The sequence below is a fragment of the Agelaius tricolor genome, unplaced genomic scaffold (assembly GCF_023055355.1).
Source record: "Agelaius tricolor isolate 1412-34295 unplaced genomic scaffold, bAgeTri1.0.p SCAF_37, whole genome shotgun sequence".
Taxonomy (NCBI): Eukaryota; Metazoa; Chordata; class Aves; order Passeriformes; family Icteridae; genus Agelaius; species Agelaius tricolor.
This window is the reverse complement of record NW_027269297.1, coordinates 4,642,260-4,658,033: the sequence shown is the minus strand read 5'-3', so window position 1 is coordinate 4,658,033 and position 15,774 is coordinate 4,642,260. Positions and strand designations below refer to the sequence as shown.

Genomic DNA, 15,774 nt, shown 5'->3' with positions numbered 1-15,774 from the left:
TTGTGCCACCCCCTGTGCCAGCACAGCCCGGGGCTGGGGAGGGTGGGGCTGTGCCACTGCCTGGTCTCCAAGTGCTGCTCCCCAGCCCCACCAGACCCCTCGCTCCTGCTTCCCCCCTGCTCCCCCAGTCCCAGGCTGCACCCTGAACATGCTGCTGAGATCTGGCCAGCACGCGTTCCCTGCAGAGCTCCCGGTGTGGCACTGGGACATGCCATGGATGTAGTGGCAGTGCCACTGCAGTGGCAGCATCCCGCTCTGCCAGGCAGGGCTGGGCAGGGGTGGCAGGCAACGGGCAGGGTGTTGGGCAGGGATCCTGCTGCTCCCACCGCACGGACCGCTCCCACCTCCCCCACGTGTCGGGGGCACTCGGAGGTGACGTCCCAGCGCTGTGCCCCTCCCCAGCCATGCCCTGACGGCTCCTCTCGCCCCCTCCCCAGCATGTCCCAGGCCGGTGGCAGCCCCCGGGCAGAGGGCTCGGGACCGTGTGTCGGGGCGCACTCGCGCACCCCCAGCCGGGGCAGCCAGCGCGTCGAGTGCATCATCTGCTACTCCTCCTACGACCTGGGCGTGCGGCTGCCGCGGCGCCTGTACTGCGGGCACACCTTCTGCCAGGCGTGCCTCAAGCGCCTGGACGCGGTCAGCAACGAGCAGCGCTGGATCCCGTGCCCGCAGTGCCGCCAGAACACGCCCACGCCGCGCGGAGGGGTCACCATGCTGGACCTGGACCTGGCCACCTTCCTGGCCGTCAAGGCTGACAAGGAGCAGCCGCGGGGCGCCGGCAGGAGCCCGGCCGCGCTGCCCGCCAAGGGCCCGGGCAAGGAGCCGGCCGTGACCCAGCAGCCGGCGGGGCTGTGCCAAGAGCCGGTGCCCCCGGCGCTGCTGCCCCGGCGCGGCTGCTGCCGGCTGTGCCTGTGCTGCGGGGTCACCGCCGCCTTCGAGAGCTGAGCACCAGGGGCCGGCCTGAGACTGCTTCTGGGACCCACTGGGGACTGCAGTGCTGGGGCTGTGCTGGCAGCCCAGGAAGAGCTTCAGCCTGGGCAGGGCTTTCCTGCCCATCCTGTCCGGATTTGGGGAGCAGCAGTGGGGGATCAGGATGCTACCACCCCCTCATCCTGCCCGTCTGCCCTGCTGATGACTCAGAAACCCGGTCCAGCCATCACAGACGTTCCCTGGCCCCTGAGCACAGCCTGGCCCATGCTCTGTTCCCCCAAGCATGTGGCTCTGCAGCAAGGACAGTGGCACCGAGCACCGCCTGGCAGGGGTCAGGGGCCTGGCACAGCAACGCCATGGGCTGTGTCCAGCACCCTGAGAGCTCCAGGTCTAATAAAGACACTTTGGTCCTGCTGGGCTGCACATCCTGGTCCTGTTTGCTGGCAATCCTGGCCCAGGGCAAGCCCTGCCTGTGGCGGGTGGGGGAGAAGTGACCTGCCCGGCTGGGTTGCTGTGCTGGGAGTGTTTGCTCTCCCGGTCAACTGCATGAAAAATTTTGGCATTGGGATAGTAGGACGGTTGAAATTGAGGTTTTCAGAGTTGTTAGGAAACCTCGGATGTTGCTCTGCTGTGGGAGGAGAGCTGAGCTCAAGAAGCTCCTGCTTGGCCTCGTGCTCTGTGGCTCATGCCAGGTTTGGCTTTTCCTGCCTGACCCTTTCCTCACACACACACACACAAACCCTGCTGTTTTTCCAGTTGTGCCCTGCTGCCTGCATGGCTTTCCCTGCTTTCCCTGCCTGACTCCACACCAGGGTGCAAGGACAAGAGCCCAGGCAGCTGGTCTGGGTTAACAGGGGCCAAACTGGAAGCACTGGGCTGCATAGGGTGATACTGAAACAGCTCTTGGCCAGGGCTTGGTGTTGCCTGGGCAGCTCTTGCAGTTCTTCCTCAGGGCTCATTTTCTGCATCTGTTTTCCATGTGGTTTATGAGCTCTTGCAAAAGCCCAACACCAGGAACCCCCTCAGGGCTCAGCAGGGGACCCCAGCCTGTGCCTCCCTGGGGCTGGCAGGGACCTTGTGTCCCCTGGACAGTCCTGGTGCTTGGATATTCCCTGTGCTGGGGCCAGGGCTGCAGCCAGAGGATTCCATCAGCCATGGACAGCACCCCTGCACAGAGCACATGCACAATTCTGCCACTTGATGTCACCTGCCATAAAACAGTCCCAGCTGAGGTGTTCCCAGAAGAACAAACCTGGGGTGCCCCAGGGCAGATGGTTCAGAAATTCCATGTGAGTCCTGCCTTGGACCTTTAATTACCTGGGAATGTGTGAGAAATTAAAGCCTTCAAGGAATGGATAAGAGCTATCACTGAGTGCTAATGCACCTCCCCATCTCCATTTCTCCCCAAAGACTCAGCAGTGGGTGCTGGGAAGAGTGTAGGGAAGGGCCTGTCCCTCCCTGCAGAGGTGCCAGCAGCTCTGTGCTCAGCCCAGCACCTTTGGGTCCCGCAGTGCTGGGTGACCAAACCCATGGCTGTCTGTCCCACACCCATGTCCCTGCTTCCCTGCCTCCCCCCAGCACCAGAGCCCCTCTGGGGGGCTTGGCCCTTGCTTCCTTCCTCCGTGGATGTCCCCCTGCTCCCAGCCAGTCCCTGAAGGAGGGGATCATCCCTTCCACCACTCTGGGAATGCTTTTGGCACGCTGGCTGCACGCCCTGATTTGGCACTCGGGCAGAGCAGGGCCAGTGCCCAGTGCTGTGCCCTGGGGGCTCCTCCCCTGGCACAGGCACCCGAGCTGGCCTGGCAGAGCAGCTGCTCGGAGCAGCCTGTCCTGCCACATTCCATGTGGAGCCCAGAACCTCAGGAAGGGGCATCGTGGAGGGGGAGCAGGGCACTGGTGGGCACTGCTCTGGCTGGGGACAGGGGCCTGGGCTCCTCCTGCGTGCTCCTGGGTCCCCATGCTCCAGGAAGGGGCAGTGCAAGGGACCCCAGCAGGTGGAAAAGGGCAGTGGTGGCACCGCTGGGGTACAGGACCCCACGTGTCCCCAACCTGCCATGGCAGCACGGTGCAGCCAGTGGATGGAGAACAGGAGTGGCACCAGGCACGAGCATGGGATGATGTCTGGCCATGTCCCTGGCAGGAACAGCTCTCCTGCCACGTCCCATCAGGGTGACAGCAAGGGGCTTCCAGAGGAGCTGAGTTTTCAGGCTTTTCAGCCTCCTGGGCTCTTTGTGCACAAAAGCTGGGAATTACCTTGCTTTTAATAGAGGTTTGAGTTACTTTTGGCATGAATGTTGCACTTCTCACCTGTGGCAATGAAGGTCCTGGGGAGGAAGAGCATTTTGGGACAGGACTCCCTCAAAATTCAGGTCTCCATATAGCCTGTGGCTGCGAATGGGATGAGCTGGGGCTGCAGCCTCACATGGCACTGGGTTTGTGCCCTTGCCCTGGGGCTGGGCTGGGCTGGAGGATTCCTCTGAATTATTTCCAGATGGGGATTAATGCAGCAAAGCGAGTTTGCTGCAGGATAAATAAACAAACCAAAGCTCCTCGGGATGCTATTAATAAACCCTCTGCCTGCTGCTTCTGTCCCAGATTTGGGAACATTCTGGCCTTGGCCTGGGGTGCAACTGTGCCCTCCCTGCCTTGCTGCCCATCCAGCCCCTTGGCCATGGGGCAGAGGGACAGGGATTCCTCTGGGACCATGGCCACTGGGGTCCTGCTGGGTGTGAGTGGGGACAGTGTCCCTGCTCTGGGCCCCTCCTCTGGCTCTAAGTGGGATGAGGTGCTGCCAGCCATGTCCCTTGGTGGCCCAGTCCCCACTGAGCTCTGCCAGGGGCAGTGGCACTGGGAGGTGACACCCGCCCAGCCTTCAGCAGCCAGGCTTTGGGTGGCTTTGGAGCGGAGAGGGTGTAAACAGGGTGGAGGAAGAACTTTGAGCCCTATGGAACTGGCACTGCCATGCTGGGGGGAGGGCAAACCAGTTTTGGGTGGCTGCAGCCCAGCAAGGTCACCTATGCCATGCTTCTCATTGGGGGCTCCTGCGTAACCCTGCGTGTGCACACGGACTGTTCCCCTTCTGGGAAGGAGGAAGGTGCCCATGGGATGTAATCCCAGCCCGCCTCATGCTGGCAGGGCTGGTGGTCTCCTGCAGGGCAGACAGGGCTTGGGCGAGGGCTGGGCTCAGCAGGGTGGGCCATGGTTCCCAGCACAGCTCCCCACTGAGGGCCCCTGGATGTGGTGGGACAGCACTTAACATGGGCTAAGACCTGCAAATGACACGATTTTGTCTCAGTTATGTTTTTTCCTGGTTACTCAGCCACTTATGGGGGTCCTGGGCCCATACACTCCTCTGGTGTTGAGGCAGCATGTCCTGGGGGATGCCTCTGGGGAGGATGGAGGCTTAGAGATGGATCTGGATTTGCTGATTTCCAGCTCTCCAGCCAGCAGCACACACAAGCAGTTAATCCCAGGCCACGCAGAGCTGGCTGCTTACCTGGCTGGAGCGGTGCCTGGGGGAGGGAGGGACGTGGGCACGGTTCCACACCTTGCAGGGCAAGCATCACAGCAAAAATATTTGCTGAAAAAAGTGCAGCTCCACCCCGAGGAAAACCGGGTCCGGGAGCAGAGCCCCATCCAGGTTTGCAGCCGGGTGAGCAGGGGATGAATGCGAGTGGCAGCCGGGAGCCGAGCACCGCCCGGCCCCTCCAGCCAGCGCCACCGGGCTCAGCCGAGGGCACCGGGCAGGGTCGGGGGGCTGGGCAAGGCCTGGGGCTCTAGGGAGCCTGTCCGAGGGGGCAGGGAGCCCTCTGTGCCTCGGGGGCAGCCATGGGCTGCTGGAGGCTCCCCGGCTCCGTGCTGGGCCTGCTGCTGCTGCTCCTGTGCCCGCCGGCCTCGGTCGCCTGCCCGGCCGCCTGCCGCTGCTCCCCAGGAGAGGCGGACTGCAGCGAGCGGGGCCTCCTCGAGGTGCCCTGGAGCCTCTCGGCCAACACCAGCACCCTGTGGCTGGCCTACAACTTCATCATCGTGCTGGGACCCCGCTCCTTCCCTCCGCTGCCGGGGCTGCGGCTGCTCAGCCTGGCCCACAACCGCCTGGAGCTGATCCACCCTCAGGCGCTGCTGGGGCTCGGGGCGCTGCAGGAGCTGGACCTGAGCCACAACCACCTCAGCGTGCTCACCCCCGACACCTTCCGGCCCCTCACCAGCCTGGCCACGCTCAACCTGGGCAACAACAGGCTGGGGCAGCTGGAGCCCGGCGTGCCGGGAGCCTTGCCCCGGCTCCAGGCACTTCTCCTGCAGGACAACCCCTGGGTGTGCAGCTGCAGCATCCTGCCCCTCTGGCGCTGGCTCAGCCACAACAGGGACAAAGTGCGAGGTGAGTGCCCAGAGCGCTGTCCCCAAGCCCCCTGCCCACTCCATGCTGCCTGCTCACCCTGCCAGGGCTGAGGCAGACCCAGCACCCTGGCTGCCAGCTGGCTGGGGGCTTGAGTGGTCAGTGCCCTTGGGGTGAGGGTCCCCAAAGTTGTCCTTAGGTCATGCCAGCTCCTGTGTCTGCTTGGGTGGATACACCGCTGGGTCTCGGTGCCCACATTTTGGTTCTGGTCAGCAGCAGGGATTGCCTGCAAAGGAGGGCTGTGCAATGCCCCAGGGACAGGCACCCAGTGCTGGCCCCAGCAGTGGCACCAGTCCTGCCACATGGCACCTAGGGGGGCAAGTGGAGCCCGTGTGTCAGGGTGCACATCACCACTGGTTCATCCAGGATGCAATGCTTTCAGCCCCTTCCCCAAAGCCTTCATCAACCTGCTTCTGATCCTGCATTTCTTCCCCTACGAGCCCCACTGAAAGACAGCTCTGCCAGCAAAGTCTCTCCTACCACTGCTGCCCCCTCCTGCTCGCTTCCAGCTCGGATGTGTGACTGCACTTGTTCTGGTTGGGACCTTCTGTGGCATCTCCAGGCTGGCTGCTCACTGCTCCCCACATCTGTCTTCTGGGAGCCAGTCCCTCCCCTTTGCCTGCCCCACCTGCCCTCCTGCCCAAACCCATCTTCCTATGCCCCCTCCAGCACTGTGCTCACCTCCCATCCCATCCCATCCCATCCCATCCCATCCCATCCCATCCCATCCCACACAGGTGACTCCTGAAGCTCACTGTTCCCCTTCTTTGCACCCTGACACGGGTGATGCTGGCCCCTGTCCTCCTGCCCTGGTGCCATCTGTCCCATGCAGATCTGCCATCCCCCTGTCATTGGCCCCTGCCTTTCCCAGCTGCCCAGTGTGCCCTCCAGCACTGCTTCTCTCTCTCTTCCAGAGAAGAGTTTGCTCCTCTGCAGAGTTCCAGAGCAGCTGAACAAGTATCCGATCATGGCCTTTGGGGACGAGTCCTTCAGGCAGTGCCAGGACACCTCCCTGTCCCCCCAGCACTACATCGCCTTCTTCACCATCGGGCCCTTCTCCTTCCTGGCCAGCATCTTCTTCTGCACCTTCCTGGGCTCCCTGGTCGTGTTCTACCACAGCCTGCGCCGGGAGTCCCACTGCTGGAGGAGACCCCACATCTGCAGGGTGCACTGAGGGGCCCAGCCAGGCCCTGCCCTGGCCATCCTGGGCTCCATCCCTGCCCCTCTCCAGCTGCCCGCACCCACCTGCTGCAAACTCATCCCTGTGGAGCAGCCAGAGGAAGTTCTGTTCCTGGAGTCGCTCTGGGTTCTCTCAGAGTTCCCCAAGATGGTGCCAAGTGCCTCTGCCAGGGAGGAGCAGCCTCCAACACAGCTCCCTGCAGGGGCATGGGCTGACCAAAAATGCTCTCAATGTTTTGGGAGGCTCCCCAAGGCCACCCTCAGATCTGCATATCCCCTTCCTGGGGGCATCCAGGTGATCCTTCTCCCCTTGTCCTGCCCCCTGTGCTGCCCAGTCCCTCAGTGTGCATTTAGGATGCCCCACATGCCTCATTGTGCCTTTAGGTGCAGCCTGGGAGTCCCTGTGCGCATCCCATGACACACCACATTCTCTTGGTGCCTTTCAGGCCACCCCAGGAGTCACCATTTGCCTTTTGGTGCAGCCCAGGAGCCTCTGTGTGCCTTTCAGTTTGCTCCTTGGGCTTTTTGGTGCCCCCTGCACCCTCTGACTGCCTTCAGTGACCCCAGAAGCCTCAGTGCTTTTTTTCTGTGCCCTCAGAACTCCTTGAGTTGGCTTTTCCTGCACCTAAATGCCATGTTTGGCCTCCATGTCCTGGCAGGCACTGTTTTCCTTTTAGGGTACCCCAGAGCTGTCTGTGCCTTTTGGTGCACCTGGAGGTCTCTACATAGTTTGGAGCATTCCAAAGCCTCCGTGGGGCTGTCAGACCACCCCAGGCCTGTTAGAGTTCTGCCCAAGGACAGGGCTGGCTGCAAAACGCTCCTTTTGATAGTTTTTTTCCATTGAGTCTGGAATGCTGGTGCTGAGACGGCTCAGCCAACAACCAAGGTCTAGGGTGAGGCTGAAGTTTAGGGTGAGGGCCAGGAAGAGCCTTGAGCTGCCACTGCTGTGGTTGGGCAGGGCAGCTGCCAAAGGATGGGGGAGGCTACAGTGGTTTCTCCCTCAATAGCTTTTCCCTAGGCTACAGCTCATCCCCAGCCAAGGTGTGGGGTTAGCTCAGTGTTGGGAGTGGGGACAAATAAGCCCTTTACAGGGGCCCTTTACAGCAGCCCTGGCTGCTGCCTCACCCCCCATCACCCACAAATTGGGGCTGGGGCTGCCCCTGCACCTCCCTGACCTGCTCCCTCCTTTTTCCTGTGGAAATGCTGCTGGAAATGCTTAGTGAGCGTGCTGGGAGATAGCCTGGAAGGATCCAGAGCTGAGCTCCACGAGAAAGCCACAAGCTGGGGTGACAAAAACACCTTTCATGGAGAAACAAAAGCCCTTTTTGGCCTGACCTCTTGCCCACTGCGAGATGATCAGAGCCACAATGAGATGCTGTGACCACCAGCCTTGTCCACTCCATTTCCTGCCCATGCAAGAGCTGGGACCTGCCAGGGCTGTGGCAGGAGTCAATGCATCCTTCAGCAGGCTCTTGGCAAGGGTTCAGTGAATCACACATGAATAAACCAGGTGTCACCTCAGTGGTGGCTTGCTCCTGTTTTTATTTTTAAGAGAGAAGCCAGCCCCATGTGCTGCCACATGGCCAGATCCCTGCTTCCTCCCTGCACAGCTGCTCCAGTGCTGCCAGCCCTGCTCCTGGGAGGGCTGCAGGACCTCTGCCAGGATCGTCGTCTTGCCTGTCCCAGGAGCAATCCCAGCTCTCCCAGACCCTCTGTAGAGAGGGTTCAGTCATTCCCAGGAAGGCCTGGGCTTCCCATTTGGAGGTGGGACCTTGTTTGCCATCCTGCATGGCCACCTGACCCCTGCTCCTTCCCTCAGACCATCCTGAGGCTCAGCCGCCATGGAGGCTGGGCTGGAGGTCTCAGCACAAAGGGAAGATGCTGTGGGTGGGTGATGTTCCTTCAGTTCAGCCCTGGGGGACCTTCCTATTTTGGAGATCCCTTGATGGACCTTCCTATGGATGGGCTGATGTGTGGGGACTTCCCCAGTGCCCTCATCCCTGCAGTCCATCCCCTGTTCCCAAAGGCTGGCTCCCAGGAGATGGAGCCCACAGTGGCAGGGGACAGTTTTCCCCAGGATGGAGGTGGGACAGGGCCAGCAGCCCTGGTGCTGGTGTTTGGACAGCTCCATGCTGTCCCCATCTCCTCGCTGCAGGGCCTGTGCACCACCCTGGCTGTGCAGGCTCTCTGTCACCTGAGTATCCCAGGATGGGGATGCCCTTTCCCTCCCAGTCTCCTCTATAGCCCCTGGCCTTTCTCCCTCCTGGTTTCTCCATCCCTTCCTGTCCCTCCACTGTTTGCAGACCCTGCCACAGGGTTGGGTGAGGCTCTGATTCACCACAGAGCTCCCCGCCAGCTTTGCCAGAGGTCAGAGACAGAAAGAGGCACACAGCTCTGGAATAAACCACTTCATGATCCAGTCTAGACTTTACTGAGCTCTTGCAAAAACTTGGTATTAATGTAACATTGACGTATAAAGTAGGATGGGTCCGATTTCTCAGCTGGAGCTAGATGAACATGATGGAGCCACAGCAGTCGGTGGGACGATGCTCACAGACCTCAGCTGCCATGTGAAATCCTGCCCGCGGGGCTGCTGCCCGCGGGGGCAGCCTGGGGCCGGGGGAGGGCAGTCCGTGCCGCCGGGGCTGGGTACCACGCTGCAGCTGGGTGTTCCGCTGGCAGGAGACGCTGCTCACCCCCGCTGCCCACGGAGAGGATGCTCGGGGTGGCCGTGTGGGCCCGAGGGGAGGACGGTGCGGGGAGGGACGGGGTGAGCCCGGCCCGTTCGGTTCCTTCTCCCGAACTGGGAGCTGCTTTCCACGTGTCCGTGAGTTGGGGCTGCAGGGCTGCCGCGGGAGCTGCTGGCAAGCTGAACTGCAGGTGAGGGTGGCAGGGGAGCCGCCAGCGCTGGCCCTGGTGCCCCGGCGGTGCAGACAGGCTGGGGGGCCGCTGCAGCAGCTCAGCGAGCCGGGACCAGCCAGCAGCATCTCTCCTTGCATTGCTGGTGCTGAGGCAGTGTGGAGCTGGGGTAGAGGTCAGTGCAACCATCCAGAGCCATTTCCCGTGGAGAATTCCTGGCCAGGAGAGCTGCTGTGTGAGTGCTACATGCTGGCCGTGGCCAGGTCCTGGGGATGTTTCTGTGCAGGAGAGGTGGGAGCCGGGGTCTCGGCTGGCGGCACTCCAGGGCTCCGGAGTACCGCGAGTAGCTCAGGGGTGAGGGCTGCAGGGCGGGAGCTCTCCTGCTGCTACCAGACCACGGACGGGAACCAAGTCACAGCCACGGAACGATGGGGGGAAAGGGAAGAGGGTCCATCCCCTGCAAGGAGCAGAGCACACATCTTCCAGCCCCTGCGGCAGCCGGGAGGGTCTCTCGGCACAGCAGGAACATGTGCCCAACCTGCCACACCAGGAGCTGGCTGCTCCGGCTGCACAGGACCGTGGAGCCCTCCAGGTGGTGGAGCACATGTCTGAGGGGCTGTGTGTGCTCAGAAGGCTGCAGCCTGTGAGGTTAAGCACAGGTTTGTGGTCTGGCACCAGCTCTTCCCTGCTACCATGGGAGAGCAGGCACCGTGTGCCTTCTGCAGTCCTTTCCCCTTGCACGGAGCCAGTCAGTGGCAATTCTGATCATTGTGGCACTGTTTGGAAGCAATTATCTCTGTACAGTGAAGTCCAAACCTTGTCCTGGTTCTGCCGTGCTTCCTGGGGCACGAGCATGGCAGCAGGCCTAGGAAGGGAGGGAGATATACAATGGAGTCACCGTGTATGGATGAAGGATGCTTTCCTCCCATCTCACCCAGAAGAACCCATCAGTGTCCCTTGAAAGGCAGTCCTGGCTGTGCCTTCCTACTGGGTTGGGCAAGGACTGATGGCCCTTGGGGAGAAGGTCACACCACAGTGCTGACTGAGGGGTCGGAGAGGTTGAGCTGGCCGGTGATGTCGGTGGGGTGATACTGCTGCAACACACAAATAGACAGACAAAGAGAAAGGAGTGTTAGGCAGTTCTGGCACTTGTCCCCGCTGCCACTTCTATCCCATGTGTCCCTACAGGATATCTCTTGGGGGTGAAGCAACGCCCTGAAAGCTGCTACTGGCTGAGGTTCCCTTCCCAGTGCCATCCACGCTTGTGCAGAGGTCGTTGCAGACGCTCTCCAAGCACCCTGGAGCTGGGCAGAGGGGACACCCAGGAGCGCAGTGCAGCTTCTGCAGAGCGTGGCTGCCACGTCACCCGCTGAGCCAGGCCCTCTCTGCTCTGGGAGGGCTACAAGACAAAGCCTGTGACTCATCAGCCCAGCCCACGCCTGAACCTGTGTTTGGAGGGTCTGGCTGGGTTTTGGCACCTCTCTGGTGCCAGATCAAGCTGTGCTTTGAGGCCAGGGCGTTTCACCTCCTTGCTTGAATGACCCTGCTGTGACTGTCCTTTCATGCAGGTGAGATGTGTGGTGTGGTTGGTTTGTGATAAAGTGTGGCGTTGATTGCTAATGTGAAAATATGGCCTGTGTTGGGGATGTGGTCTGGATTTGGGGTTCCGAGCTCCTTGCAGATGGAGGGGCTTGGCATGGGAGGGGCCATGGGAGAGCCCTCCCCTGCTGCAGCCCCATCAGGAAGTAGGGGGCAGAGCAGAAATACCCATCAATGGGCAAGAAAAAATGTCCTTCCTCCCCCGGCAGGAATTTACAGCGGGGCAGTTATTTCCTCCCTTCCTCCTTCCAAACTCCCTTCCTCTCCCAGCTCCACTCTCCAAACTCCAAACCCTGACCTGGAAGCTCTGTCCAGCCCTGCTGTAGGCTGGAGCATCCTGCGCTGCTCTCTGGGGTCTTAATCCAGTGCCAGGGCAGGAAAGGGTCTCTGTGGGTCTCATGTACTGCAGGACAGATCCTCTCCAGTGACATTTTCCCAGCCCTTGCACCACCCTGCCCAGGAGGGCTGATGTTCTGAGGGGCTCCAGGGGGGCTCCTCGGTGACGGATTTCACCTGCCCTGCTTTGGCCGATGGTGGCCGTGGCCTTCGCGGCGCTGCCGGCAGCTCTGGCACTGTGGCTACCCTGTGTGCTGCACACCCTGCCTCCTGCCACCCCTGAGCCTTGCATGGGCTCCGTGGGCTGCCCTGCCCAGCCCAGATTTGTGCTTCCTGGGACCCCTCGGTGGGAGCAGCTGGGGCAGGGCCAGGAGCCAGCGCGCTCCCGTCTCTCTGGTGCTGAGCGGGGACGCGCTGACACCCAGGGAGCCTCTCAGGAGATCACCTGCCACCTCTCAGGGGATCACTCTGCCACTTAGGGCACTGGCTAAGATTCCAATGGAGCCTCTGGGAATTCCTGGCCATGGCCTTGCCTTGCTAAGGGGCAACAGCTCAGCCATTGCCTGTCGGCACAGACAGCGGCCGGGGCCATCCCGATGTTACTCTGCTGCCCTGGGGGGAGCTTTTTGTGGCTATTCAGCAGCCCACCAAAAAACACCCCTCTCTCCCAAAATCGGGTGCAGCCACCCCCTCCTCATGAAAAATTTGGATTCCAGCTAAATGCAGTGTTTCCATGGCAGAGCTGCCGGGAGGTGTGTGCTTTGTGGGATGGGGCTTGACTCCGGCAGGGAGGAGAGGTGACTGGGAAAGGGGAGAGGCTGTGACTCACTGGTGGAGGAGAAGGAGGAACTGGAGATACAAAAATGAATGGGTAGAAGAAAGGTCCTTTGTTAAACATCCTGACGTAAGGGGGGGTGGAAGAAGCGGAGTGTGCCTGTGTGAGTGCGTGTGCCTCGGTGCACGTGTGCATGTGGCTGCTGTGGTGGTGTAGCAGGGCAGGCTGGGGCCTTCTGGCCTCTCTGCACAGCTCTGGGGGTGGGAAACGCTAAAACAACCAAGCGAAATGGGCAATCTGGCCAGAAAAATTAAAATACAAGAGCATGGCTTTTGATTTGAAAGCATATCTCCTCCAATCACAGAGTTATCACAGGGTAACATTCTCATTTACTTTTTTTTTGTGTGTAAAGTTCATGCATGCAATTTTTAATAATAAAAATTAAAATGAAAATAAAAAAGGAAAAGAAAAAAAACCAAGAAAACGGTCATATCAAAACTATGTTAAAGTAGGACTAATGCTAGAAGCACATATCAGTAATTTAAGGTAAATTATGTTACAGGGATGGTGCAATAATCCCCAAACCAAACATTATAAAGCCAAGAAATTAATCAATATTAACCGTAGAAGAGACTCAAACATGTTAAGGTATGGAAGTGAAGTGAAGGCACCAAAAACTTTAAATGACAACCAGGAAGAAAATATAGACAAGAACTTAATGTCTTTAAAAATGACTTCAACCTAACTGGGCTCATATGGTAGTCCCTGGCTGGTAGAAGATTTTCTGGAAGAATTTTAGTTTGTTGTTGTGGTTTTTTTTCCATTAAAAATTAGGATTCCAGCTAAATGCAATCTTGCTGTAGAAAATATCAACTTCCCTTTAGGAAAAAAAAAAAAAAAAGTTGTCTTAGTTGTCTTTGACCTACTTTTGGTTCTTTTGGGCCAAAAACTAGGCTCTTTCTCAGCCAAGAAGCATTTGGCTTTGGGACAGCTGATCCTTCACTGAAAAGGTGACCTTTTCCAGGAAGCCCCTCGGTTGTCGCCCAGCCCTGGCACCATGCCCACGGCGGGGCGGTGCCGCGGGCCGTGTGTCACTGCTGTGTCTCGGGGGCTGGGGCTGGCAGTGTGGCTCTGCGGGGGCTGGCAATGCGGGGGGCTAAGGGACCTGTGCACCTCGATCGTGTCTGTACGCAATGTGCCGGCTCGGAGGTGTCTGTGTGGTTTATGCGTCTCACATGGCGTCTGTGGGGTTGCAGTATCGTGGGTGGCTGCGATGGATGGACACGTCAGCTCTGCCAGTGCTACTCGAGTTGCAGGAGCTGCCTATGGGGAACACATGCATCTCCTCCTGGGGCGGTGGGGATGATGTGCCGCGGAGAGGCTGTGCAGCTCGGGTGATGGTGGGCGCTAGGACGTTCAGAGTGGGGTGGAAGCTTCCCAGGGCTGTCTTGGCTCCATGGTGCCAGCCTGTCTCTCTGGCACTCCTGAGGGACCATTCTGCAGGGCTGCAGAGCAGAATCCATTTTTAAAACTCCCGACAACGGAAAGGAAAGAAGCAAGGCCACCAGGTCTGCGTCTTTCGCTCGCTAGCCAGGAGAGCCCGTGGGGCTGGGGTCAGCCTGGCCTTCCAGCCCCAAGGGCTCTCCAGCCTTGCCCATCTAAGACCTGGTGTGGGCCCGCAGCTCTGCTGAGCATCATGAAAGAGAGCACCTCGCTGCTTTCTCGTCTTTACAAGGACCCCAGGCAACGTGCCCCAGCATGCTACGGACTCATGGGGCCTTCCAGCAGGAGGGCATTGGGGTCTCTGAGCCAGGGCTGCTGCATGGAAGTGGAGGTCACCGAGCACAGGCTGTGACATGAGCTGGTGGCAGCACCCCATTCCCACTAGCTGCTCACCCTGCAGAGCAACCAGCAGGTCTGCCCAACATCACCACAAAGCTCGCTCCACCACGGACCTCCTGCCATTGCTGCTAGCCTCCAAGTTGGCCATGTTGGCTTGGATGTTCACCCCATTGGCCTGTTCTTGACCCAGCTAGCCCAGTTCTCTGGGGAATGTGTCCTGGGAGCCTGGTCATGGCACCCTGTGGCAGGCAGAACATTGTGACAGGCTTCAGAGCAGTGGGGAATAATTGACTGTGCAGCTGCCCCCCAAAGTGGGGACCATCTTCTGGGATGGGTGGGGTCATATCCCTCCACTACTTGCAATGAACAATGTACCAAGAAGAGCATGACTGGGACCCAAACATGGGGAGCCCTGTGTTGTGCTGGAGCCCAAGGAAGGGGAGAGAAGAGCTCCATTGCCCATCCATGGGACCTGTGGTGCAGGTGGGCACTGGGCCTGCTCAGCTCAGGGCATTGGGGGCAGAGAGGGCTGTGGGCTGGTTGGTGTAGGATGGATGCCACACTATGGAGCAGGATCAGGACCAGGACCAGGACCAGGACCAGGATGATTCCCTGAAGAAGGAGCAATGTGGGGGTTACCAGGGGTGCCACACACCAGCTGCCCCATTTTTCCTGGGTTCTCCCCTCTCCTTTGCTCACCGATGGCACTGGTTCCCCCGGGTGCCCAGGGCACCATCATGTTGCTGCTCTCCCAGGGCAGGACTCCTTGGTTTCCTACATGTGGAGTAGTTCAAACACAACAGAACATGGGGGTCTACTCAGCACATGCAGATCTTTCTGCCAATTTTTCTCCTCTCTATTTTCTCTGCATTCTACTTGTCCCTCCTCCTCCTCCTCCTCACTCTTGCACCACCCCCCTGCACCACCCACCCATTTCTGTCTCCTCTGCCCTGGTCATGGCTCAGGCCACAAAGACACACCCTGTGACCTCCCTGGAGAGCTGCTCGGGGGTGCAGCAGTGGGGAGAGGGGACCCCAGACATGGGGGCATTACTGGGACAAGGTGCCACCCAGGGAGCACAGAAGCAGCACAGGAGATGACAGGGATACCCATCTTCCCTGGGGGTACAGATGATGAGTGGGAAGAGTGTGGGTGGTTCCCCCATGACTTCCAGGCTTCGAGGTGACAGCGAGAGGAGCACTTTGTGTGAGATGGTGGCAGTCGAGCCCAGCCGAGGGCTCAGCTGTCCCCAGGGCCGCGTTCCAGGGGTGCTCCAGGAGCTTCTTGGTATGGAGCCTGCGCTGGTGTCAAGGGCAGCCTCCTCCATTTCTCATACACAGCCGTGGCCCCGAGACCCCCTGCGATACCACATGCTGTCCCCGAGGCGCCCAAGCCTGCGGCTGGGGACGGGCACCCCGCCACGGGGGCCACATCTCCCCGCGCTGCCACCGTCCCCCCGTCCCCGCTGCGCCTCGGGCAGCCTGGCGGGGACCTGCTCTGGGCAAACCCGGCACAAAGCCGCTGGTCGCCCCGGGGAGGGGATCTTGGCAAGCCCGGCGCGCCAGGAGGTCGGGCAGCAAAACGCAGCGGGTGCTGCCACACGAGACAACAGAGTAGCCACAGTGCAGAGTGTCATACAACAGACGGCGACATGCAGAGGGACACGGCTCAGTCCGACAGACCAACAGCCCAACCTGACGCTGAAGTGTCTGAAGCTCCAGCACGAGCAGACACATTTGCACATTTGGAAACAGCTGGCTTTAGAGGCAGCAATTTGGAAATTTTCTCTGGTTATGTGAGAGCAGCGGAAAACACAAGTTTGAACCAAGGCTGGGTCTTTAACAACCTCCTCTTTGGAGCC

General features: G+C 60.0%; 3 protein-coding genes across 26 annotated transcripts in view; 2 read left to right on the top strand and 1 right to left on the bottom strand.

The window, feature by feature from the left end:
• The first annotated feature begins 438 nt into the window (after positions 1 to 438).
• On the top strand, positions 439 to 945 carry RNF224 (ring finger protein 224). The gene has a single exon (XM_071453655.1). It carries the CDS (start codon positions 439 to 441, stop codon positions 943 to 945), a length of 507 nt encoding a protein of 168 aa, XP_071309756.1.
• A 3,625-nt stretch (positions 946 to 4,570) lies between these two features.
• On the top strand, positions 4,571 to 6,497 carry LRRC26 (leucine rich repeat containing 26). Its single transcript, XM_071453642.1, has 2 exons — positions 4,571 to 5,305; positions 6,238 to 6,497. Exons 1-2 carry the CDS (start codon positions 4,759 to 4,761, stop codon positions 6,495 to 6,497), a joined length of 807 nt encoding a protein of 268 aa, XP_071309743.1. The 5' UTR covers positions 4,571 to 4,758.
• A 2,400-nt stretch (positions 6,498 to 8,897) lies between these two features.
• Positions 8,898 to 15,774, bottom strand: part of GRIN1 (glutamate ionotropic receptor NMDA type subunit 1) — a 40,090-nt gene continuing 33,213 nt past the window's right edge. For 7 of the 24 annotated variants that reach the window (XM_071453713.1, XM_071453718.1, XM_071453728.1 and 4 more), the window contains one exon: positions 8,898 to 10,455. In XM_071453713.1, coding sequence (XP_071309814.1) covers positions 10,387 to 10,455 — 69 coding nt within the window. In that variant the 3' untranslated portion in view covers positions 8,898 to 10,386. The other 17 variants (XM_071453724.1, XM_071453727.1, XM_071453712.1 and 14 more) reach the window with 10 other exon arrangements.